The sequence below is a fragment of the Scyliorhinus torazame genome, chromosome 1 (assembly GCF_047496885.1).
Source record: "Scyliorhinus torazame isolate Kashiwa2021f chromosome 1, sScyTor2.1, whole genome shotgun sequence".
Classification (NCBI taxonomy): Eukaryota; Metazoa; Chordata; class Chondrichthyes; order Carcharhiniformes; family Scyliorhinidae; genus Scyliorhinus; species Scyliorhinus torazame.
This window is the reverse complement of record NC_092707.1, coordinates 26510878-26537711: the sequence shown is the minus strand read 5'-3', so window position 1 is coordinate 26537711 and position 26834 is coordinate 26510878. Positions and strand designations below refer to the sequence as shown.

General features: G+C 48.5%; 1 protein-coding gene across 4 annotated transcripts in view; it reads left to right on the top strand.

Moving 5' to 3' along the window:
• The window catches only part of LOC140391704 (unconventional myosin-XVIIIb-like), a 546871-nt gene that overhangs the window by 194655 nt on the left and 325382 nt on the right, over positions 1-26834 (top strand). For all 4 annotated transcript variants that reach the window (XM_072476590.1, XM_072476756.1, XM_072476499.1 and 1 more), the window contains 4 exons: positions 2212-2379; positions 11040-11130; positions 12216-12408; positions 20725-20805. In XM_072476590.1, the coding sequence (XP_072332691.1) occupies positions 2212-2379; positions 11040-11130; positions 12216-12408; positions 20725-20805 (533 nt within the window). The remainder of the gene's footprint in view (positions 1-2211; positions 2380-11039; positions 11131-12215; positions 12409-20724; positions 20806-26834) is intronic.

Genomic DNA, 26834 nt, shown 5'->3' with positions numbered 1-26834 from the left:
TGCTGGCCTCGATGATGCCCTCCCGAAGCAGCCGCTGGACCTCAGACCTGATGAAGGTCCTGTCCTGGGTGCTGTACCGTCTGCTCCTGGTGGCGACGGGTTTGCAATCCGGGGTTAGGTTTGCGCATAGGGAAGGTAGGTCGACCTTAAGGGTCGCAAGGCCGCACCCAGACAGGGGTGGTAGGGGCCCGCCGAATTTCAAGGTTAGACTCTGGAGGTTACACTGGAAGTCCAGGCCGAGTAGTAGGGCAGAGCAGAGGTTGGGGAGGACGTAGAGGCGGAGCCCACTGAATTCTATGCCCTGGACCGTGAGTGTGACTATACAGTACCCCCGGACTGCCACGGAGTGGGATCTGGAGGCCAGGGTGATTCTGTGATTGGTGGGGTGTACCGCAAGGGAGCAGCGCCTTACCGTATCTGGATGGATGAAGCTTTTGGTGCTCCCGGAGTCCAGCAGGCAAGAGGTCTCGTGCCCATCAATCTTCACGCTTGTTGAGGCGGTGGCTAGATTGTGCGGGCGAGACTGGTCGATCGTGACCGAGTCGAGTCGTGGCTGGTCGTCGCTGGTGTCGAACGATAGGGTGCCCGGGGGGCACGGGTCCTGGAACAATGGTGGTGCCCATGTGCCGTGGGGAAGACAAGATGGCGGCGCCTCATGATCTTTGGGTGGACAAGATGGCGGCGCCCATGGGCCGCATGTGGCGGGGGTTGTAAAAGATGGCAGCGCCCACGGGCCGCACATGGTCCAAGAAGGGGAAGATGGCGGCGCCCACTGGCCGCGCGTGGTCTGAGGGGGAGATGATGGTGGCGCCCACTGGCCGAAGTGGTCTGAGGGTAGAAGATGGCGGCCCTACTGGCCGTGCGTGGTCCAGGGAGGTGAAGATGGCGGCGCCTATTGTCCGTACGTGAGGGGGGTTGGGGCAATAACGGCGACTGAGCGGACCTGGCACACCGCAGCGAAGTGCCTCTTCTTGCCGCAGGCCTTGCAAAGAGTGGTGCGGGCCGGGCAGCGTTGGCGGGGGTGTTTCTGTTGCCCCCAGAAGTAACATCGGGGGCCCCCGGGGTTGGCTGGCTGGCGCATGGCACAGGCGTATTGGCTGGGTGAGGCCCCCGGTGGGGAGACCGTCTGCGGAGTCCACGATGTAAAAGAGGGGTGGGCTGCGCGGCTGGGGGTGTAGGCCTGAATATTGCGTGAGGCGACCGTCATCGATAGCGCCAGTTTTTTTGTTGCTGCGAGGTCGAGCGTGGACCTCTCAAAGTCGCTGGCGTATGAGGTCTGACCCTATCCCCGTAACGAAGGCGTCCCGCATGAGGAGGTTCAAATTTTCCATGGCCGTGACGGCCTGCCAGTCACAGTCTCTGACCAGGGGAATTAAAGCACGCCAGAAATCTTCTACGGACTCACCAGGGAGTTGTCTGGCGAAGAGCGTGTTCGTCTGCTGGGCGTAAATCTCTTTCAGTCGCGCCATGGCTTCGTCATAGTTTGGCACGTCCTGGATGAGAGGAAAGACGTTGGAGCTCAGCCGCGAGTAGAGTATCTGGACCTTCTGAGCTCCTGGGATTGGGTCTGGTGCAGACCTGATGACAGCTTCGAAACAAGCTAGCCAGTGTTGAAAGTCCTTTTTGGCATCGTTTGATTGCAGATCCAGCTGCAGGCGATCCGGTTTGATGCAGAGGTCCATCTTCTGAAAATCTCAGAGTAATACATTGATGCACGATCAATTGCTCAGAGACGAGAGTTGAATACAACTGAGGCTTTATTACTCTAAGACGTGTGGCCTCCTACAGCAGCTGGCGAAATGGCTGCTGTATAGGGAGCACACATATTTATACTCCGCCTACTGGGCGGAGCCAGCCGGCAGGGACTACCACCGTACCTGTAGTACAGGGTCTTACCACACATCTTCTAATATGTACAATAGTGGTGATTACCACAATAACAACGCAACTGCAGCACAGGTGGAAGAACGTTTCGGTGAGTGTAGAAACATAAAAGGCCGACTCATACAATAGAAATGCCCCTTTTATTAAAAAATGGAAATACTGACTTTATCCAAACCGAAGACACGGTTTTGTGTCCCAGCCCAGACCATCACATGGAGCAGAATTGATGGCTTCAGATTTGGGAGCTGAATTTGCATTCTGACTGATTGATCTCATTATCTGTTAATGCTGAAGGAATTTCTGTTTTCACTTTTCATGTTCATTCAGTCGGCAGGAAGCAATTTATGAAGTTTGAGTGGGCCCAGAATGCAGCCAGCGTGCTTGGTTGTGAACTCGAGGAACTCTCAACTGCTGTCTTCAAACATCACCTCAAACTGATCATCCAGCACGCTACGAGCAGGCTTCACTCAGAGGAGACTGCAGACAGCACAACAGGTAAAGAAGAAGAGTATCTAATCTGTAAAACTAAATCGGATCGACCTAATTTGCTTACGTTTAATGACTATGTTTTCCCAAAAATAAAACAGGAGTTGATTGTTTCCGGACTGTCCGTTGCACTCTCAAGGCATATTTACTTAAATGGTTCCACCATTGACTCAGTGGCTGCGCTGACTGCTGGAGATTCAGCCTAGAAATATCCCAAACACAAGTGAATTCAAACCTATTATTTATTTTTGTTGGGTGATTCGAGTTGCCCTGCGTCCTGGGTGAAAGGAATACTTATGGGATTCCTGAAGGTCATGGAATGAGCTTGATCTTAATCTCGTAAGGAGAGGTGCATCGATCTTGTGCATGCAATGGTATTGACAGCGGATGCTTCCTCTTGTGCGGCATTCTAGAACGAGAGCTCATAGTCTTAGGATAAGGGGTAGCAGATTTAAAACGGCGTTGAGGGGAAACTACTTCTCCCAAAGAGTTGTGAATCTGTGGAATTCGCTACCACAGAGTGTGGTGGATGCTGGGACAGTGAGTCAATTTAAGGAGGAGTTAGACAGATTCTTAATTGATAATGGGTTGAAGGGTTATGCAGAATTGCAGGACGGTGGAGTTAAGGCCAGGATGAGATCAACCATGATCGAATGGCGGAGCAGACTCGATGGGCCAAATGGACTAATTCGGCTCCTGTATCTTATGTCTAACCCGGAGACAATGGAAAGGCCCCAGGTTGCTTATCTACAATGGGTTCTTAGCCCATGGAGGGGGCAGAATAGGTAGTACATTTGTCCTGAAATAGGGAAGAGAAAATCATCGAGGGGTAATGCTGTTGATGACCAGTCAACGATCCCTGCTTTATAGCTGTGTGTGGATGTGACAGGATGGAACAGATCCAGATGTAATCACGTCCCAGTCTGTCGGTTGCTGTCAAAACTCAGGATGAACAATGGCCACCTGGCAACAATGCAAAAGGATGGTCAGTGTCTATGAAATTACAACCAATTAACACTGTCGGGAGAGGGGGAAGAGAAAATTGAAAGGAGAGGGGAGAAAAGATTGCTCAGTGGAGCCTGAAACTGGAGTGGATGGGGTGAAACCCTCTCAACTGCGAGCTCCTCTCGTCATATTAGCAAAGATTAGTGCAGAAGTAGAATTTCTGTTTGAATTACGTACAGAGGATGATCAGTAAATGGACTGGGTTGCCAGGGAAGGATGTTTGAGGCTAAGACACTGGACACATTTCAGAAACAGCCAAATGCCATTATGGGAGCATAATAGAGTTGGTTCATCTGGAAGGATGAGCTGAAATGGGTTTAGGGCCTTTCTCAGCTGACAACACTGACTACACGACGTGATCATAGTCGGGATTTTCCGGCCGTTCGCTGGCGGTGGGATTTCCTGGTCCCGCAGGGAGCGCACCTCCGTTTGTGGGTTTCCCGGTGGTGTGAGGTGGCATCAATGGGAATTTCCATTAACAGGGGTGAACATAAGAACTAGGAGCAGGAGTAGGCCATCTGGCCCCTTGAGCCTGCTCCACCATTCAATGAGATCACGGCTGATCTTTTGTGGACTCAGCTCCACTTTCCGGCCCGAACTCCATAACCCTTAATCCCTTTATTCTTCAAAAGGGTGGGATTTGATTGGATTTGATTTATTGTCACGTGTACCGAGGAACAGTGAAAAGTATTGTTCTGCGTACAGTCCAGGTAGATCATTCTATACCTGAAAAACAAGGACGATAAATACACAATGTAAATACATAGACACAGATATCGGGTGAAGCATACAGGAGTGTAGTACTACTCAGTAGAGAAGATGTGTGAAGAGATCAGTTCAGTCCATAAGAGGGTCATTCAGGAGTCTGGCAACCGCGGGGAAGAAGCTGTTTTTGAGTCTGTTAGTGTAGGTTCTCAGACTTTTGTATCTCCTGCCTGATGGAAGAAGTTGGAAGAGTGAATAAGCCGGGTGGGAGGGGTCTTTTATTATACTGCCGCTTTCCCAAGGCAGCGGGAGGTGTATGGGAGGCGGAGTCAGTGAATGTGAGGCAGGTTTTGCGTGATGGACTGGGCTGCGTTCACAACTCTCTGAAGTTTCTTATGGCCTTGGGACAAGCAGTTGCCATACCAGGCTGTGATGCAGCCAGATGGGAAGCTTTCTATGGAGCATCTGTAAAAGTTGGTAAGAGTCAATGTGGACACGCCAAATTTCCTTAGTTTCCTGAGGAAGTATAGACCCTGTTGTGCTTTCTTCGTCGGAGCTGTTGTGCTTTCTTAGTCGGAGCGGAGAATCCCACCACCAGTGAATGTCACGCCACCTCCCGCCACCGAGAAAAACGCGCTCGGAGGGCAGAGAATCCCACCCCTATATCTTAGAGGACGGGAATTCAAATGGGTCAGAAGTGAGGCTTCAGCTATACAAAGGCCTGGTTGGACCAGGCCTGGGGTAGCATATTCAATCCTCAGCCCTTGCTTGCACCTTAGCAAAGATGCTGGCCTTGAAGGGAATAGCACAGATTTACTGGAGAGATTATCTGGACTCCAGGGGTTAAATTAAAAGCTTGATTACACAAACTAGGGTGTAATCCATGCAATGTAGGAGGCTAAGGGTGATTTGATCCAAGTTTTCAAAATATTAAGGGGAACAGATAGGCTTGATACAGAGAAACTTTCTCCTCTGATTGGAGAATCTAGAACATAATCCAAAAGTTAGAGTCAGGTTTTTCAGCAGTGGAATGAGGTAACACGGGTAAACGCAAAGGGTGCAAGGGATTTGGAACTCTTTTCCACAATGGCAATTGATGTCGAATGAATTGTAAATTTAGATCTGAGATTGAAAGGTTTTTGTTCACTAATGGTATTAAAAAATGTGGAGCAATTAGGTCGCAGATCAGTTAAGATCTCACTGAATGAGGGAACAGATTTCAGGCATTAAACGTTCCTTCGTATGGCTCTACAGCATAAGGTTAATTCAAGGGCCCTCTACCTCATTCACTCCTTTAAGTCATTCCTCCAAACCTTTGTCACATATCCTAACATCCCTTCATGTAGTTTGATGCCACATTTTGTCTGATAACGCTCCGATGAAGAGCTTTGGGATGTTTTTTTTTCTGCTTTAAAGGCCTTACATCAATGAAAATCATTGTTGGCGATCTGCCTTGTAACGACAATGAATCTCTTGAATAGAACTCAACGATGTTGTGTGGGTAGAACATGGTTCCCCTGAACGCTGCTGAGATATTTATAGCTCAGCAGTCGGGGTCTGTAAGCAGAAGATTGTTGGACACTTGGCAATTGGCATAAAGCAAGGAAGTCCATGTGAAGCAAGAGATGTTGCATTATCCATGAAAATGAAAAATGAAATGAAAATCGCTTATTGTCACAAGTAGGCTTCAAATGAAGTTACTGTGAAAAGCCCCTGGTCGCCACAATACGGCGCCTGTGCGGGGAGGCTAGTACGGGAATTGAACCGTGCTGCTGGCCTGCCTTGGTCTGCTTTAAAAGCCAGCGATTTAGCCCTGTGCTAAACCAGCCATTTGGGTGACCCTTCATTTTAATGAGACTCCAGGTAAAAAGGGAGAATGTTGGGTTGGTCGGTTATTAATATGCTTGGAATGTAGCCGGAAGGTTACGATGCTTCAGTAGTTGTGCTTCCAAATGAGCAGAACCTGATGTGAGTTGTATGCAAATGAGTGCGTTGCACTACAATTAATGAGCGCACCGATGAAATGCAATCTCCAGAGATCAGAGAGTTCAAATTGAACCGTATCTATCTTTTCTCCCGAGAGGGAAGTTTCACTCCATCACAGAGCAGAGCTGCTAACATCGATTTGCAACATGAGCGAAGAAATCCTGTGAAATGTTTGCATTTACAAAACCCCTGCACACTCCTGAAAACCGTCTCGGATTTTAAACCTTTGTACATCGGCGGCTGTGTTCAAGGCAAAGGTTGAATGAGAATCTCCCGCTCTCAGTGCGTTAGTTCAACAGTCCCATGAGTCATGTTAATGTCTCATTTATTGTCACTGGAGGCTCCTTCTCTCTGCTCAAAGATGGATTTCAGTGCTGTGCAATCCTGGTTCAAACTATTTATTGGGCCAAACTCATGCTCAGCGATTTCCGATTCATTCTCAACACCAGGGCTTGGCTCTTTGGAAAACATTTGATGCGTGTGAGAGCTTGCTGTACGTAAATTGGCGATCAAATGCCCTGCATTGATACAGCGATGACACTTCAAATGTACTTCATTGAGTGCCGGATGCCCTGTGGTGTCCCGTGGTCATAAAACAAGCTATATAAATGCAGGTTTTTTGGTTCCTTTTCTTCACAGCGTACAGTTCAAATAGCTATATATTCCCTGTAGCCAGCTAGCCTCATGGTAAACTGGCCAGAATCTGCTCTTCTGGAGTTTAAATTTGGTGGTGGACATGGAAGTGAGAGGTTTTCTTGCTGTGGTGCAGGACTGCCGACCGTGCATGATCTTGTGGTGTTCAGCTCATCGACACCTGTGAGGAGCTCGCCAAATCCCGAGGCAGGGGAGGGCAGGAAGTCGCCATCTCTGCCGTTACCTCATGGGGATGAAGGTCCAGGCACCAAATGTGAAGGGCACCCGGACAGTCAGCTCTATCCCTTACGCTTTTGGCTGGCCGCTGCCCAACATTTCCCAACCAACCCTCCCTTCCCTTCCTTGGACACTCTCCATGCAACCTACACTTCCTACCAGCCGGTCTGAAGCTCACCAAAGAGAACAACGCAGCACCAACTCACCGTTAATTATGGAGGAAGTCACCCTCATCGGGTGTAGGCCACTTACGTGCAGCCGCATTAACAAACGTTCTACTTTCTCGTTGGTAGGGAGCTTAATTTGGAAGAAAAACGTAGTTCCTGTGAGGTGATCTTTTAACGAACATGCGAAAGGGCTTCTTGACATTGTTCATCCGGAAATTCAACCCACCTTTAACGTCTCAAAAATGTTTGGTCTCAGAGTAAATTACTTACCTCTGTCCACCAGGCTTCCCGTTACTGGTGGGACTGCAGGATTCAACTTTCTGTAATTGATGGACTGCACTGTAAAGTGACACCATCACTGGTGGACCATCCAGGGCCTGAAGTCCATTATCTGCCTCTAAAATCACCGTTTACTACAATTTACCAAGTTTCCATTAACGTTTTCATTTTGTTACACTGCCCCTTTAAGGGAGGTTCACCAGCTAGCTTATCTTGTTCATTTGCTATACTCAAGTGTATAAAGTGCTGCTTCAAGCTCTACATCTAACTGTTGAAACAATGAATAATAATAGCCTGTTACATTGTAAAGATATTTTTCTTAACCTTATGAGGTGTTGTTCTTTCACCAATGGAAAAAAAAACTGTTCCTGTGGCAACTATTCTATAGATTCACCCACACGTTTTTCCTCAAGTTCTGGTTCCTGTCCAAGAAATTTGCAGTTCGGTTTTCTGTCATTCGTTGAATCCTAAAATCCCTACAGTGCACAAGGAGGCCATTCAGCCCGTCAGGTCTGCACCGACCCTTCGAATGAGCATTCTACCCTTGTCCACTCTCCCCTATCCCGGTAACCCCATAACCTAACCTGCACATCCCTAGACACTAAGGGGCAATTTATCATGGCCAATCTACCTAATCTGCCCATCTTTGAACTATGGGAGGAAAGTGGAAGAATGTACAAACAGCACACACAGTGACCTAAGTCTGGAATTGAACCCGGGTCCCTGGCGTTGTGAGGCAGCAGAGCTAACCACTGTGCCACCATACCACCCTTGGCAGGATTTTCCAGCGGGCTTCAGGATCCCAATGTCGGAATCAAAGGGGGTGCCAAGCCCACCTGTGTTGGGCGAAAGTCTGAGAAAGCGATTTTACTGGAGAGGGTCTATTAATTGGCCGCCAACAGTCTCACCATCCTATGAAGGGCAGTGGGTGGGTTTCCATATTGCTTAGCTAATCAGACAATTGGCAGCGTTGGTGCCCCAACAGCCACACTGGGTAAGGTGTGCAGAGACAGGTCTGTGAATGTGAGAGTGCTACAAAATGGATTTCAATAACTTCACTACAACAGACATTAGGCAAAGAATTCTCTAATTTCCTACTTCCCCAGTTATATTCTGACCAGTCGGCACAATGTCAAGAAAGCTATTTGTTCACTGTCAATTAACATAAAAGTTGTGCTTTACTCCTCCTTCCAGCAGGGGCAGACATTAATTGAGGGAAAAGGTATAGTCTGGATGACTGATTTCTTCTGGGCAGGTTGGAGACTGTAAGGTGAGGTGAGAGTGACTGCTCTTGGCATCAAGGCAGCATCCTGAGCAAAACTGGAGTCAATGGGAATCAGGGGGAAAACTCTCCGCTGGTTGGAGTCACACCTGACACAAAGGAAGATGGTTGTGATGGTTGGAGGTCAATCATCCCAGTTCCAGGACATCACTGCAGGAGTTCCTCAGGGTAGTGTCCTAGGCTCAACCATCTTCAGCTGCTTCATCTATGATCTGCCTTCCATCATAAGATCAGAAGTGGGGGTGTTTGCGGATGACTGCACAATGTTGAGCGCCATTCACGACTCCGCAGATAATGATGCAGTCCGTGTCCAAATGCAGCAAGCCCTGGGCAATATCAAAGTTTGGGTTGATAAGTTCACACTACACAAGAGCCTGACAATGACCAACTTCAACAAGAGAGAATCTAATTATCACCCCTTGACATTCAATGGTTTTGTACGGGATTCTCCGTCCATTCACAGCAATGGGATTCTCCCCGCTGCAGTGGTTGGGAGATTTAACTGAGCACTGAATTCTCCATCCTCAGTAGCAGCAGTAGTAGGGCGGACTCGCAACGGAAAATCTCGGCCTTTACCATCACTGAACCCTCCACTATCAACACCCTGGGGGTTATCAGAAACTGAACCATTTTAATACTGTGACTACAAGAGCAGGTCATACGTTGGGAATCCTGCAATGAGTAACTCACATCCTGTCTCCCCAAAGTCTATCTACCACATACAAGGCACAAGTCAGGAGTGTAATGGAATACTCTCCACTTGCCTGGATGGGTGCAGCTCCAACAACACTCAAAAAACTCGACACCATCCAGGACAAAACAGCCCGCTTAATTGGCATTCCCTCCGGCATCAATGCACAGTGGCAGCAGTGTGTGCCATCTGCAAGATGCACTGCAAAAACTGACGACAGCTCCTTAGACTGCATCTTCCAAACCACCAGCTGGAACTTACCCTCCAAGTCACTCACCATCCTGACTTGGAAATATATCGGCCGTTCCTTTACTGTCGCTGGGTCAAAATCCTGGAACTCCCTCCCGAACAGCACAGTGGATGTACCTACACCACATGGACTGCAGCGGTTCAAGAAGGCAGTCACCACCACCTTCACAAGGGCAATTAAGGATGGGCAATAAATTGGATTTCTTGCTGCCCATCTTGTATTAGTGGCCTCTAGTTATGATCTTCCCCACAAGAGGAGACATTCTCTCATTATCTAAACCTTAGGTACCTTCAAATACCTCAATTAGATCACCCTTTTTGTTTCCTTTTTCAAGAGGGAAAGACCCTGGGCGCGATTCTCCGATCGCGGGACAGAGTGTCCGTGCCGTCGTGAACCCCGTTGATTTTCACGATGGCGTGAAACAGGCGCGGGCACTAGCGATTCTGGCCCCCATAGGAGGCCACCTTGGAGAATCGCGATGCCGGCGTGTCGCGGTTGCAGCCGTTCTCCAGCCCGGCGTGGGGCTCGGAGAATCGCGCCCCCAACCTCTCAATCCTTTCCTGATATGTACCCACATACTCTTGGTATCATCCTTATCACAAATGGACTTTTATTTTGCAAATTCTAAAGTACAGTTTGGATTCACAAAGGAAGGAAAACATTATGGAGCTTTCCTCTGAGTAGCAGGGGGGGCTATTGGTGGGCACGAATTACAGTTGATCCTTCAGGCGCCTATACTTCCTCAGGAAACTAAGGAAATTCGACATGTCCACAGTAACTCTAACCAACTTTTACAGATGCACCATAGAAAGCATCCTATCAGGCTGCATCACAGCCTGGTATGGCAACTGCTCGGCCCAGGACCGCAAGAAACTTCAGAGAGTCGTGAACACAGCCCAGTCCATCACACGAACCTGCCCCCCATCCATTGACTCCATCTACGCCTCCCGCTGCCTGGGCAAAGCGGGCAGCATAATCAAAGACCACTCTCACCCGGCTTACTCACTCTTCCAACTTCTTCCATCGGGCAGGAGATACAGAAGTCTGAGAACACGCACGAACAGACTCAAAAACAGCTTCTTCCCCACTGTTACCAGACTCCTAAACGACCCTCTTATGGACTGACCTCATTAACACTACACCCTGTATGCTTCATCCGATGCCGGTGCTTATGTAGTTACATTGTATACCTTGTGTTGCCCTATTATGTATTTTCTTTTATTTCCTTTTATTTTCATGTACTTAATGATCTGTTGAGCTGCTCGCAGAAAAATACTTTTCACTGTACCTCGGTACACGTGACAATAAACAAAATTAAAATCCAAATCATTGGTGATTTAGTTTTGAATCTATCCCGCAGTGTTGGAAAGGAAAGTTGGTGACGGTGTCATGTGAGTGTAAAATGTGCAATGTGTGTCCTTCTCTTGTTTTTAGGCCCTCGTTTGACAGGTTTGGAATGTGTGGAAGGAATGGCTGCTGGATTATATGAAGAATTATTTGCAATTATCATCATGCTCATCAACAGGTAAACAGCTCGCGATCAATCGTCAGGGAAATAACTTCATCTTATTCTTTCCTGAGATGAGGGTGTCGCTGGCAGGGTCAGCATTTGTTGCTCATTCCTAATCCCTTGAATTTGACCATCTCAGGAGGCTGTTAGGAGTTAACCACATTGCTGTGGGTCTGGCGTCACATGTAGGTCAGATTGGGTAAGTCTGGCAGATTTCCTCCCTTAAAGGAATGGTCAAGATGAGTTTTTACCACAATCGGTGATAGCTTTGTGGTGATCATTACTGAGACTGGTTTATATTCCTGCTTTATTAATTAACTAAATTTAAATTTGAATCAAGACCCCATTCAGCAGTCCAGTGAGATTACCATTATGCACCATATCCCCTTAGCCGCTGGCACAATAACGATCATTTGCAGGCATTGTGAATATGGTGGAGTATTGCATTAAATTGATTGGCGATTGCTACTGGTACAAAACCAATGCCACACCTCAATTCCCTTCCTATCATCTAAACAAGTTGCGTATATTACCCTCAGAAAGAGTGCAGCGTAGATTCGCCAGAAATGCACCAGGGCTCAGGTCATAAACAGGAGTTGGTGTGTTGTCCCCAAAGTATAGAATATTACCGAATGATTGATTGAGGATTTTGGAAGGTATTGTTGGGGTAGATGAAGAGAAAAATTTTCTGATGGAGGGGGAGTCCAGAGCAAAAGAGATTAACCTTAAAATCAGTGTTGGGCGATTCAGAAGGCTGTTTAGGAAACAGTTCTTCAGCAAAGGGAAGTGGGGAAAAGCAGCAGATGCGAGCTCAATTGTTAACCTTGAATCCGAGGTTGATAGACATTTGCTTGCCAAGGGTATAAAAATGGACAGGGAGCCAAGGCATGTGGATGGGATTAAGATGCAGATCAGCCATGATCTCACTGAATGCCAGAATAGGTCTGAGGATCTGAATAACATCCTTCAACTCCAGTCTCCAATTTGGGGAATGCTGTAAAGTCTAATTGAAATTTCAACTCTATATTTAGCATTTGGACAGATAGTACGGCAGCACCTGGACATGGAATGACCCCCGTTTCTGCCTCTACACCCCACAGGTCAGTCTCTTCCCAGCAGTTGGCACTGACGACAATCATGGTGGTGGACACACCCGGCTTTCAGAATCCGCACCATGAAAACAGAGAGAGAGCAGCCACGTTCGAAGAGCTGTGTCACAACTATGTACATGAGAGACTGCAGATGCTTTACCATGAACGGACCTTGGTGTCTCAGCTGGATAGATTCAAGGAGGTGACGCCACTAAAGCTACAAGTTTTATTTTTATTTATTTCGGTGAACTTTGTTGAACCTTTTGTAAGTCTTGCATTTTACCAAATGGCTTAGATTGCTATGGATTATTTAACCGTGGACATCTGTGGTTATTAATCTTTTACAACAACTGAGATACACGTAATGTTTAAGTGGGACGTTGAGGTTTTCCAGTGGCAGTAGAACATTCTGAGGAGTTCTGGGCCCAAAGGGGGGATTGCAGGAAAGCATGCAGGCATATAAGATCAAAAATTATATGGAAAATATGAATCTACGTTATTCCAAAACAATTTATGGGAATAGAACAGCAGGATACAGTTTTTTTAAAAAATCACCCCCATCCTGCACTTTGGAACATTTAAAGATGTTTTGTAAACGCTCACCTTCCTTTCCATCAAAGTTATGAAACCTAAATTTAGAAATGGTGCAAAGAAGGTCAGCTGTGCACAAAAAGTGATCAATATTCCCAATAGACTCTGGGTCAGATGGTGGAGGCAAAAGAGCTGGGAATTTATGAAGTATGGTTAGGGTCTGTGGTGGGTATTTGAAGGTTGTTGCAGATCGATGAGTTAAAAAGGATTCTCTTGTGAACTTATGACCGACAGCCCGCTAGCCATCAGGCAGAAGTGCACTTTATTTGTTGAAGCCGGGCATTAATTACATTATTATTGCTCAGTGGGAGCATCATCCAATTGCCAACGCAGATGGATTCAAGATTGCCTTTGGGAATGGATAGCATGGTGTTGGATGGCTGGCACAGACCGATGGGCCGAAGAGCCCCTTTCTGTGCTGTAAAGCTCTGTGACCCTATGACAAAGGTAATCGTGGTGGAACATTTGAAAGGCAAAGAATGGGGAGAAAATCGTAAACTTGGGGGAAACAGAAACAGCTTTTGAGGGGCACCAAATTACTGAGGTAAAGAAGAAAGCGAAAAGGAGTGCGGGCAGGCGTGCTCCCGGCGTTCGCTGGCGCCGGAATTCTCTGGTTCTGTCGGCAGCGTTCCCCCGCTCGCGGATTTCCCGGCGGAGTGGGGTGGCTTCAATGGGAAATCCCACTGACAGAGGCGGGAGCAGAGAATCCCGCCACCAACGCTCCGCCTCCAGGAAACACGCGCCTGGGAGGCCGGAGAATCCTGCCCAAGGTGTTGGGAATGGTTGAAAAATGCAAGTTGGAGCAGAAACGAAAAGCCGGGCAAGTGTAGGCCTCTTGAGTCAAGAACTGATGAATGTTTGTTAAAATAGGTCATCAAATTCAGTAAAATCATTTTCAGGTATCCAGAATTTTGTATGTTATAAATGTTATTCATAATGTCAAACTGTTATTATAAAAAATTCAAAAATAAACTGGTACCGCTGATGGTGGGAATGTTTGAGGAGGCGATAGGGAAGGTGGTGTTACCACAAACCTTGGGGCAGGTCATCGATTTCCCTGTTACTTAAGAAAGATAAGGATCTGACGGAGTGTGGGTCGTATACCCATATCACTTTTAAACGTGGACGCAAAGTTATTGGCGAAGTTACTGGCAGGTAGGCTAGAGGAGTGCCTCCCGAAAGTGATAGGTGAAGATCAGACGGGGTTGGTGAGAGGGAGGCAGCTCTTCAAACGTTAGAAGGGTATTGAACGTGGTTATGGTACCGACAGAGAGGATGGAAACAGAGGTGGTTGTGCCATTGGACGCTGAGAAAGCGTTTGACCGGGTAGAATGGGGGTACTTGATGGCAGTTCTAGAGCGGTTTAGGATTGGACCCAGATTTGTGGACTGGGTAAAGCTATTATATAAGGAGCCGAGGGCCAGTGTCCGCATGTTATAACCTGCCTACTCACCATTGGCTAGGGACTAATGACTATCCCACAATCCTGTGGGAGTATGAGCTTCCCCAATGAGGGGGGCGGAGAAACCACTAGTAAACTCCTAGTATAAATAAGCTGGCCAGTTCAGGAACCAGCAGGAAGGAGTATGTAGCAAGGGAAGTTACTGCTACTGTTGTGTTATTACTTTGTATCCTTAAAACTCGTGCTGGATTCTTCGTGGCCCTTACAAAACCGCACAAATAACATTAGCTCAGAATACTTTCCTCTCCACCGTGGGACTAGGCAGGGATGTCCTATGTCCTCCCTGCTGTTTGCACTTGCGATTGAGCTATTGGCCATTGCATTAAGAAGTTCGGGGGTATGGAAAGGGAGTGTGCGGGAGGGAGGATAGAGCATAGGGTGTCCTTATATGCTGATGACTTGTTATTATACCTGTCGGAACCAAGTGTGTCAATAGGGGAATACTGGAGCTGCTTCGGGTGTTTGGGTCTTTCTCAGGGTACAAATTAAATCTAGACAAGAGTGAATATTTTGTGGTGTCTCGGCCAGGGGTGGAGGCAGTGGTGGGGGGGGGCTGCCATTACGTAAGGCACGGACTCACTTTAGATAACTGGGGGTGCAGGTTGCCCGAGATTGGGGGGGGGGCTCCGTAGGTACAACATTTCTAATTTGGTGGGGAGAGTGAAAGCTGATCTGGCAAGGTGGGATGGTCTCCCTCTGTCACTGGCGGGTCGGGTAAGGCAGTAAAAATGAATGTGCTGCCGGGATTCCTGTTTATTTTTCAATGCCAGACCATTTTCCTGCCAAAGGCATTTTTATTAGAGAGATTGAAGGAATGATTACCTTATTCATATGGGGAGGGAAGCTGGCCAGAATTAAAAAGGTGCTACTACAGAGAGGAAGGCAGGCTAGCAACAGCGCAGCTCCCGACGGCCCCGGGGAGATATTCAGGGAGTCCGGTAGTAATAGCTTCGTTGAGAATTTGGAGGCAGTTTCGACAACACTTCGGGCTGGGGGCAGGGTCAAGGGAAATGCCGATTCAGGAGAACCACTGATTTGAGCCAGGGAAGTGGGATGGGAATTTTCGGAGATGGGAGGAAAAAGGAATTAGGACACTAAAAGATTTGTTTCTTGGGGGTCGTTTTGTGGGATTGAAGGAGCTGAGAGCAAAGTATGGGCTGGAGCAGGGGGAAATATTTAGATACAAGCAGGTTCAAGACTTTGCCAGAAAGGAGATACAGAGCTTCCCAGTGGAGCTGGCCTCCATATTGCTGGGGGAGATGCTGACTACAGGGGGACTGGAGAAGGGGGTTGTATTGGCGGTGTACGGGGCCATTTTGGAGGAGGAGAAGGCACCGCTGGAAGGGATCAAGGCAAAGTGGGAGGAAGAGTTGGGAGAGGGTATGGAGGAGGGGTTCTGGTGTGAGGTGCTCCGGAGGGTGAACGCCTCCACCTCGTGTGCGAGTTTAGGGCTGATACAGCTGAAGGTGGTGTATAGAGTGCACCTTACAAAGGCGAGGATGAGCCGGCTCTTTGACGGGGTAGATGATGTGTGTGAACGTTGCAGGGTGAGCCCCCGCAAACCACGTTCATATGTTTTGGTCCTGTTCAAAGCTGGAGGATTACTGGAAGGAGGTTTTTAGGATAAACTCTAAAGTGGTGCACGTGAAACTGGACCCGGGCCCTTGGGAGGCCATATTCGGGGTGTCGGACCAGCCGGGGCTGGAAACGGGTGCGGAGGCGGAGGTTGTAGCCTTCGTTTCGTTGATCGCCCGAAGGTGGATCCTATTAGGGTGGAGATCAACCTCTCTGATTTGTTATGTTGTAGGTGTAACATAAGCGGCTTCCTTGTGGTGCACTTGACAAAGGAAGGTTCAGACATGGAGATAACTTCAACACGTTTATTAAACTATTGACACTTCTATTACTCGGGTTCAACACTACTGCTAATCCTACTATAGCTACCCAGACTGACTAACCAGTTGCTGCAATCCACGTGGTGGGTGTAATATTGAATCAACCCTGTGTCTGTACTCACTGACTGTCTCCACTGGAAAGAGGCAGATCATGTGTGTGGTGTCCTTTATATATGGGTTGGTGTAATGCCCCCCTGTGGTCGTGTCACCTCCGTGTGTATCGTGAATGTCCATTAGTCGTTGCCTATCTACCTGATCTATTGGTTGAGTGTGTGTGTGTGTGATGTCACTGGTGCTCCCTCTAGTGTCTAGCTAGCCTACATGCATTTACATTGATGCACATCACCACATCCCCCCTTTTTTATATGTTACATATTTTCTGCACACTTTGAGAAAATTGAGCAAAAAACAGGTAGATAAGTTAAGGTATATACACGTCATGGAAGCAGTGATTAAACAATAAGTTCAAATCATTTGTGTGAGTCCAAAAACCATCAATCATCATGGTCAAATGTCTCTCTTGGTTATGAACGCCATCAATGTCCCTGTGCCACAGGAACGAGGAAGTGGTCAAATCACTTCGCTGTCTGATTTGGAGTCCATTTCTTTTTCGATGTTTGTGATGGTGCTGTCGGATGGCATCTTGTAGCTGATAAGGTGTTGACGTTGAAGAGGTACCATCAACAGTATCATTCAAGGTCATGGATGTGCCAGATGTTGAAATTGGATAAGACTGTACATACTGGTTCTGGCCACATGCTGTGCTGGAAGGGTGATCCTGCTGAGAACCGTTGAAGCTTGTCGAATTGGAAACAGAATTGCTGCTCGCATAAATACCTGGTGATGGTGTGAAACTAGAACTTTGCATCTGATAGGAATATGCCATCTGGCCAGGCTGGGTTGCAGCAAATCCTGGGCTGTAACTAAGGCACCCAGTCTGTAGTGCAGATTGCGCTTGCGGGAGTCCTCCTTCGGTCTTGATTCCATTAGTGGGCAATCCGTAGTGCTGGCCTGTTTGAGAATATGCTGCATAGACTGCTGGCTGCTGCAGGCTTGAATACTGGGTTTGTCCAGCATGAGCTGTCATTGGCCGCACTGTCGGTGTGGAACAAATGTGTGGACATAGCTGTGGTGAAAATTGGTGTATTCCAATTGGACTGTAGTCACTGCTTGTTATTACTGACCCAGTGTAATTGTTAAGTGATCCATCTCCTATCATTGTGGCATCTGCTGTCACCCTGAGCGTGCCATCACTGAGGTTGCGGCACTCCCTGTCTGGAGTAAAGTCCGGCTTACGTGAATCAGAGTCGGCGTTTGGTTGCTCCCCATCTGGAGTCTGGTCTGTTTTAGCTGAGTCAGTGTTGGTTTGTTGATGCTCCCCGTCCGGAGTCTTAGCAGGTTCACTGGAGTCAGCTGAGATTTCTTGAAGCTGCACGTCTGGAGTCGGAAAATGCAGGAATGCATTGACTTGTGGAGAGGTTCGAGCGAATGAGGGTGGAAGTATCATGGTGTCACCGGAGTCACCAGTGGTCTCACAGTGATCGTCGAGTGCCTCTGTACACACTAGCTGAGGTCTATCACTTTGCACATCTTGCATGGGAAGTGGGATGCTGTCGTCACTCGTCTCACATACCATGGGTAGATCCTCAGTAGCTGCTTGTTGTTCACTTGGGTTGGGTAAATTGTCAGAGTCTTCATCTGGTGGCGCAAACAGTGTGGGTGACTGTCATTGTCTTGCTGTTGTCCTTCATTTGGGCTTGGACTGTCATCGTCGCTTTGTTCTTCACTGTAGCATGATAGACCGTCATAGTCGTCCTGCTGTGCACTGGAGCGTGGTAGACTGTCATAGTCGTCTTGCTGTTTACTTGAGCATGGCAGACTTGCATCGTCTGCTGCTAGTTGGTCAGAGGAGGTTGCTAGACCCTCATGGTCTTGTTCCTGCAAGGACTGCGCATCGCAGTCTTGCGTTGCTTCTATCGTGGAGGCTGTCCATGAGCTCGCCGCGGAGGCTTGTGACACTGGAGTCACGTCTTGTGTGTGCAAGGACTGCGCTCTGGAGTCTTGCGCTTCTTCTATCATGGAGTCTGTCCACGAGCTCCCTGTGGAGGCTTGTGACACTGGAGTCACTTCTAGTTCGTGCAAGGACTGCGGTGTGGAGATTTGCGTGTCTTCTTTCTTAGAGTCGGGAACCCTGAGCGGTGCATGGACCACGCTCTGTGTGGCAGCAGGCCGCTCTCTGTGGGCGTGTACCGCTCTCTGTCTCTTGGTTTCAGGCTGCAGCATCATCCTGCACTCACGATTGGGATGTCATATCTGCTGGGCTGAAGATCCTCAAATCCGGAGAACGAATCCGCGTCTGCGTCGGATTCAATACGGGGGTCGCCAATGTGCAACACGTCTAGTTGCGGTTCGGATTTGGTACTGGGGTAGCCTCCCAAGGTGAAAGGTTCGTCTGTGTCGTTGTCTTCTAGGACAATATCATCACTGTTTGCGTCGGAGCTAGCATTGGGCTCGAGAGGTCCAGAGAAAACGTAAAGGTCAGTATCGAAGTATTCAAGGTCGGAATCATCGGTTTGGGCGTAGGTAACTGCTTGTTGCAGGGCTCTTCGGAGGCTAATTTCATCGCCTGGTTCAATTTGAGGCATTGGGCTGTCATTCCAGGTGAAGGAAGGTTGTTTAAAAGATTTTTTCTTTGATTTGGGCGTTTCCCCTTTAAATGGGCATGGTCCGGGGTCTCTGACGTCATGACTCATGTGACGTAGCGCGAACGAAGTGATTCCGCATGCGCAGATCACTGTTCCTTTACCGATGGCTGTTTTCGTGATTGCGCATGCGCGGCGTCTCGCGCATGCGCAAACAGACCTTCCCGTTCTGTACGCTTCTCACATAACTGTGCAAGTGCTGTCCCTTTAGAAAGATGGCCTCCGATCAAAACTGTTCTCTGCTCCGGGATCTCAGCCTCGGGGTGAGTATTGGCGCTTCTCTTACCTTTTCTTGCTGGTTGGAGTGTTTTCCTCACAGTATTTGCCGAATTTGTCCAGGACTGCCTGGAAGTCGCTCCTGTTTTGCCCCTTGGAGTACTTGAATTTTAAAAAGATTTCTTCTGCTCTGGCACCGGCGACAGTGAGGAGAAGCTCTGTCTTTTCAGCATCGGCCAGGGCTTCTAGGTTGGCTGCTACCAGGAAGAATTCAAACATTTGACCGGCCAGTTTTCGCGGAGATCGCCATGGCACCGGAGCTGCTGCGGAACCCGGATCGCGAACACCTTGCCTGGGTATTGCTGGTTGTCACTGTACGCTGAGGTATGGCTATCTGGATTGAAACAGTTCAGTCCTGGTACCATGATTTGTTATGTTGTAGGTGTAACATAAGCGGCTTCCTTGTGGTGCACTTGACAAAGGAAGGTTCAGACGTGGAGATAACTTCAACACGTTTATTAAACTATTTACACTTCTATTACTCGGGTTCGACACTACTGCTAATCCTACTATAGCTACCCAGACTGACTAACCAGTTGCTGCAATCCACGTGGCGGGTGTAATATTGAATCAACCCTGTGTCTGTACTCACTGACTGTCTCCACTGGAAAGAGGCAGATCATGTGTGTGGTGTCCTTTATATATGGGTTGGTGTAATGCCCCCCTGTGGTCGTGTCACCTCCGTGTGTATCGTGAATGTCCATTGGTCGTGTCCTATCTACCTGATCTATTGGTTGAGTGTGTGTGTGTGATGTCACTGGTGCTCCCTCTGGTGTTTAGCTAGCCTACATGCATTTACATTGATGCACATCACCACACTCTCCACCCTGTGCCTTGGCGTGGCGGGGGGACCTGCTGGAATTCTGAACGCTTGAAAAGGTCAAATTTGAACTGAGGGGAAGGATGGAGGGGTTCTACAATTCATGAGCGTTATTCATTATGCACTTTCGAGAATTGGATCACATCGAACATTAGGGGGGGTTGGGGGCTGGGAGGGTTGTGGGGAGGGGGACTGTGTGTGTTAATGGTGACTATGGATGATTCCTGATTCCTTGAAGGAGCAGCGCTCCGAAAGCTAGTGACAACGAAACAAACCTGTTGGACTTTAACCTGGTGTTGTAAGACTTCATTTGTTTATGTTAACATGTACGCTAATGTTTGGGGGTTTGGTGGGAGAATGGGATCGTTTTTATTGATATGGGGATTGATATTGCATTCGTTACTGATTATTGTTTATTGTTGGGTGTAAATTTGGGAGAAAATTAGAAAAAGGAGGAGAATTAAAAAAAATTTAAAAAATAATGTCAAACTGTTAGACAGCTAAAGTAACAAATGGCTTTTTGTAGTTTTTTCGTTGAGTTCATTTTTAAGTAAATGTCTTGGTTATTTGAACCAATCAGAAAAATGACTTTTTTCTTGAACTGTGGACAATTTATAAATTTGTAGGACTTTTATTTGCACACAATAACGGGTAGAGGTAATAAAAATAAATAAGCCAGTTCTTTATAACAATCTAGGATTTTAGTCATTCCCAGCAAGGAAAACAGAATATTGAAGGTTATTAATTTTACAGTTTTAATCTCGCTCAACAGGAAAAGGTTCAGGTGACATTTGACATGGCCGAATCTGTTCCAGCATCTACGGTGTCAGTCATCGACCAAACCTCAAGCCAGGTAAGCAGAGTTAGAGGGCTTTCAATGGGATCTGGGAATATTAATCTGGAACGTTTGTACTGAAGTGATGAGAGGCATTTTGGGGGCTGGGCAGGCTGATCCATCCCTGTGATTGGAACCCATGCAGTAGCTGTAGGGGGCCAAACTATCGTGAGTAACCTCATGCCTTCTGAAAGGGAGGGAATCATAGAAGGAGGCCATTCGGCCCATCGAGACTGCACCAACCTTTTGAAAGGAACCCCAACCCCGTTACCCCACCTAATCTTTGCAAACTAAGGGGCAATTTTATCATGGGCAGTCCACCTAACCTACACATCTTTGGACTGTGGGAGGAAACTGGAACACCCGCAGGAAACACACGCAGGCACGGGAGAGCGTACAAGCTCCGCACAGACAGTTACCCGAGGTTGGAATTGAACCTGGGTCCCTGGCGTTTTGGGGCAGCAGTGCTAACCCCTGTGCCACCGTGCCGGCCCCAATCAGTACTCGCCAATTCCGCACAGACCAAACGAGACTCAAATTTCTTGTTAACCACATTATTCAAACATATGCAGGGAAGCTATACCCATACAAAATGTTATACAGGTAATAGTTCATTTGCATTTACCAATCACAAATTAAAATTGCTACTTTAATACAGATACCCAATCAATATTCATACACGTATATAGTGATTACACCATCACATTTGATTTGATTTGATTTGATTTGATTTTATAAATCAAATCAAAAACACCTGCGGGTGTTCCGGTTTCCTCCCACAGTCCAAAGATGTGTAGGTTAGGTGGATTGTCCATGATAAAATTGCCCCTTAGTTTGCAAAGATTAGGTGAGGTAACGGGGATGGGGTGGGGGTTCCTGTCAGAAGGTTGGTGCAGTCTCGATGGGGCACATGTACCGAAGTACAGTGAAAAGTATTTTTCTGCGGCTGAGGACCGTACACAGTACGTACATCGTTGACACAAGAATAATCAACAGAGAACATTGACAAATGGTACATCGACAAAACAGTGATTGGTTACAGTGCGGAACAAGGGGCCAAACAAAGCAAATACATGAGCAAGAGCAGCACAGGGTGTCGTGAATAGTGTTTCCACAATAGTTACAATTTTGAACACAGGGCTACAATGGACAAAGCAGCATCTTGTATCTTTGTCAGAAAACTCCGACCCTGCACAGGTCCCTTGCAGCTGAGCCCGAGTCCTCATAATGGGCCGCAAGGTGGCACAGTGGTTAACACTGATGCCTCTGGTGCACTGTTAAATACGACGAGACGAGAGTAGAGAGTAATCGAGGCTTTATTACGCAGAGATGTGTAGCCTCCCGCAGCTGCTGCCGAAATGGCTGCAGCTCGGAGAGCCCACACATTTATACCCCGCCTACTGGGCGGAGCCAGCAGGCAGGGATCTACCCCCTTACCAGTAGTACAGGGACCTTACCGTAATACCCCTCGTATGCGGTATATACAATACAACAGTGGTGACTACCACATTTACCCCTGTTAAAAAAGCGGGGGTGGTGGAAAACTATTTACATTCAGGTTTTTAACATTTTAAGGAAAAGTTTACAAATTCAGACAATCGGGCGCCTTGATCTGTCGTTGCGCGTGCCGCAGTTCTGGTGGCGATTTCTGCGTTGGTTCGGTCGTCGGTCACTCCGGGAGCGTGTCGACCTCATCCTCATCCCCGGGTGGGACCAAGTGGAGGACGGATCGTCCTGGAGCGGGGGCTGTGATGGGGTGTGTGCTGGGGGGAGGGAGATGCGCCGGGGAAGAGGGAGGGGGGTGTGGGGACCCAGCTGGTGCCAGGTCCCTGAAGGAGACTGTGTCTTGGCAGCTGTCGGGGTACAGTACGTAGGCGTACTGTGGGTTCGCGTGAAGTAGCTGTACCCTCTCAACCAACGGGTCCGCCTTGTGTAGCCGCACGTGCTTGCGGAGGAGGACGGGTCCTGGAGCTTGCCAGCCACCTTGGGAGTGAAACCCCGGAGGTGGACTTCCTGGGGAAGGCAAAGAGACGTACATGGGGGGTTTCGTTAGTCGCAGTGCAAAGGAGCGACCGAATGGAGTGAAGGGCGTCGGGGAGGACCTCCTGCCAGCGGGAGGCCGGGAGAATTCTGGACGGCCTTCCAGACCGTCCCATTCTCCCGCTCCACCTGCCTATTTCCCCAGGGGTTGTAGCTGGTCATCCTGCTCGAGGCAATGCCCCTGTTGAGCAGGTACTGGCTCAGCTCATCCCTCATAAATGAGGATCCCCGGTCGCTGTGGACGTAGGCGGGGAAACCGAACAGAGCGAAGATGGTGTTGAGGGCTTTGATGACGGTGCCAGATGTCATATCGGGGCATGGGACGGCGAAGGGGTACCTGGAATATTCGTCGACCACATAAAGAAAGTACGTGTTTTGGTCGGTGGAGGGGAGATGCCCTTTGAAATCCACGCTGAGGCGTTCAAAGGAGCGGGAGGCCTTCACCAGGTGCGCTCGGCCTGGCCGGTAGAAGTGCAGTTTACACTCCGCGCAGACCTGACAGTCTCTGGTGATAGCCCTGACTTCCTCAATGGAGTAGTGCAGATTGCGGGCCTTTATGAAGTGATAAAAGCGGGTGACCCCTGGGTGACAGAGATCGTCGTACAGGGTCCGAAGTCGGTCCACTTGTGCGCTGGCACAAGTACCTCGGGATAGGGCATCGGGGGGCTCGTTGAGCTTACCGGGGTGATACAAAATCTCGTAATTAAAGGTGGAGAGCTCGATCCTCCACCTCAAGATTTTATCATTTTTGATCTTACCCCGCTGTGTGTTGTTGAACATGAAGGCAACCAACCGTTGGTCAGTGAGGAGAGTGAATCTCCTGCCGGTCAGGTAATGCCTCCAAAGCCGCACAGCTTCAACGATAGCTTGGGCCTCCTTTTCGACGGAGGAGTGCCGAATATTGGAGGCATGGAGGGTGTGGGAAAAGAATGCCACGGGTCTGCCTGCCTGGTTGAGGGTGGCGGCTCGGGCGACGTCTGATGCATTGCTCTCGACTTGGAAGGGAAGCGTCTCGTCGACCGCGTGCATCGCGGCCTTGGCGATGTCGGCCTTGATACGGTTGAAGGCCTGGTGAGCCTCGGCCGTCAGGGGGAAAACGGTGGAGTGAACGAATGGGCGGGGCTTGTCCGCATAGCTAGGGACCCACTGGGCGTAGTACGAGAAGAAGCCCAGGCATCGTTTGAGGGCCTTGGGGCAGTGGGGAATGGGGAGTTCCATGGGGGGGGGCGCATGCGATTGGGGTCGGGCCCTAGCACTCCGTTCTGGACCACATAGCCGAGGATGGCTAATCGGTTCGTGCTGAACACGCACTTCTCCGTGTTGTAGGTTAGGTTGAGAAGTTTAGCGGTGTAGAGGAATTTAGAAAGGTTAGCGTCGTGGTCCTGCTGGTCGTGGCCACAGATGGTGACGTTATCCAGGTACGGGAGGGTGGCCCGCAGTCCGTACCAGTCAACCATTCGGTCCATCTCCCGTTGGAAGACCGAGACCCCATTAGTGACGCCAAAGGGACCCCTAAGGAAGTGGTAAAGGCGGCTGTCCGCCTTGCGAATGGGGAGCTGGTGTTTGGTAGATGTTGAGAAGACCCGGTACTGTGCAATCTGATTGACCATATCAGATATGCGTGGGAGGGGGTACGCGTCGAGCTGCGTGTACCGATTGATGGTCTGACTGTAGTCAACAACCATCCTGTTTTTCTCCCCAGTTTTCACAACTACCACTTGGGCTCTCCAGGGGCTGTTGCTGGCCTCAATAATACCTTCCCGTAGCAGCCACTGGACCTCAGACCTGATGAAGGTCCTGTCCTGGGCGCTGTACCGTCTGCTCCTGGTGGCAACGGGTTTGCAATCCGGGGTGAGGTTTCAAAAACATTCTGGTCTCCTGATGCCCGTCTCCATGGGGGAACATCTGCTCGACGGTGTGGGGCTCAGTTGGGATTGGATAGGCATTGGATCAACCTCGGACAGGCAATGGATCCGTTCCATGCAAAGAGTGGCATCTCCAAACTGAGCTGCAATCTATAATTTAACAAGTTATTTATTATTCACGAATACAGAATGCTTGAGGGGTCACTGCAGAGCTGTGTATCTGCAGCACACAGTGCATTTTCGTAATTCGGGGCAATGGCACCACAGCTGTTTATGAAGAGTTTATTCATTGAGACTCCCTCCTATTTTGATAGAAAAAGGGAATAAATAATGTGTTATATAAAAGATCTATCGAAGGAAATATGAAAAGACTAGGTAACACTGAGCTATTTTGGGAGCCTTCAGCAGAAGAAGAATGGGAGACAATTCAAACAATTTAAACTGCAGTGTATTTATTTAAAGAACAGAATAATCCAAAACTCCCCCACCCCACCTACCCTACTCTCCAGCGCTTTACTTATTTGGTTAGCAGCGCTGAATAGGTGAGGTGACGTTTGAGCGAGTGTGTTAGTAATGAAGGAATGGCTACTTCAGATGAGCACCTTTCCTTGGGGATTATACAGACACATGAATTGAGGATGAGATTTCACAGCAAACGACAAAAGGGAGGGCATCCATCAGTCTGCTTCGCACACAAATCCCAGAGGTGAAAGGACAGCGTGCTGATCATTGAGTCCCGTGATTGATGATGTGACAGAAAGCTTCCAGATGACTTAATGGGCAAATGCATCACCCAGCATGGTACTGAGATAATCAGAGATGTGAGGGCATAGCTTTGATCCCTTATCCACACTGAGTTAATGAATCCCACACAGGGCAGTAGCGGGCACTCTGGCCCCGGGGGGCGGTGCGAGGGGAATGGAATATAAGGGGGAGAAATCCCTGCACTTAGAGTCATTTCAGGAAAGGCTGTCTGTCGGTGGGGTGGCATTTTGTCTGGCAGTCCCAGTCTTCCACAACTCCCCCACCTCCAGGCCACCCCCTCATCTCCACTCAGGAGGTCTTCTGGAACTGTACCTCTTTTCTATCCTCTTTCTTGTTATTCATTTCTTGGAAGAAGAACAGGACCTTCTGGCTTAAAAATACCTCGGAATCTGGAGTCCAGCTGCCTTCCAGTTGGTGCATGCTGCCCATGCAAGGCCCAGTATTTCATTTGCAATATTTCCAACAAAGTAATTGCTATTTCTAATGCTAGTCTTCCGCCGTGACTTGGTGATAGCTGCTCTCATTATTGTCTATAACACTGTTGTTCACATTGATTAGCCCTCGAACATGTTGGATTTTAACTCCTTCCAAGGTTCAGGAAGTGCAGGAAATTGAGTGGACAAAGCCAGGATGCTTTCCAGCAATCCTTGTTTATTTTTAACCACAGTCTCTGGCTTGTGAGAGTGAGCCATCAACCTTCCTACTCTCAATTAAACGGTTTACAAACCCCTTCCTTCATGCAAGCTCTGATCCACTCACCCCCAAACAGCCAGTTAATGCACTCTGATATGAGGAGTAACATTATGGTCATATTACTAATCCACTGGAACTGACATATCTTCAAATATTACGGTCAGGCGTTCAATCTGGCGATTACTGCAATATTTCCACAACTATAGGAACATAGAAAATAGGAGCAGGCGGAGTCCAATCGGCCCTTCGATCCTGCTCCGCCATTCATTATGATCATGGCTGATCAACTCAATGCCCAGATCCCGCCTCCACCCGTATCCTTTGTTCCCTTTAGCCCCAAGTGCTATATCTAACTCCTTCTCAAAAACATAATGGGTAGGATTCTCCGGTTCGTCAGCCGCGTTTGAAATGAAAATCGCTTATTGTCACAAGTAGGCTTCAAATGAAGTTACTGTGAAAAGCTCCTAGTCGCCACATTCCGGCGCCTGTTCGGGGAGGCTGGTACAGGAATTGAACCGTGCTGCTGGCCTGCCTTCAAAGCCAGCGATTTAGCCCTGTGCTAAACTGCTGTTTTCCTGGGAGGCGTCCCCCTCGCCGGCAGCTGGATTCTCCATTCCCGCCACCTACCAAGGGGATTTCCCATTGTGATCACGCCACACTGCCGGGAAATCCGCGGGCGTGGGT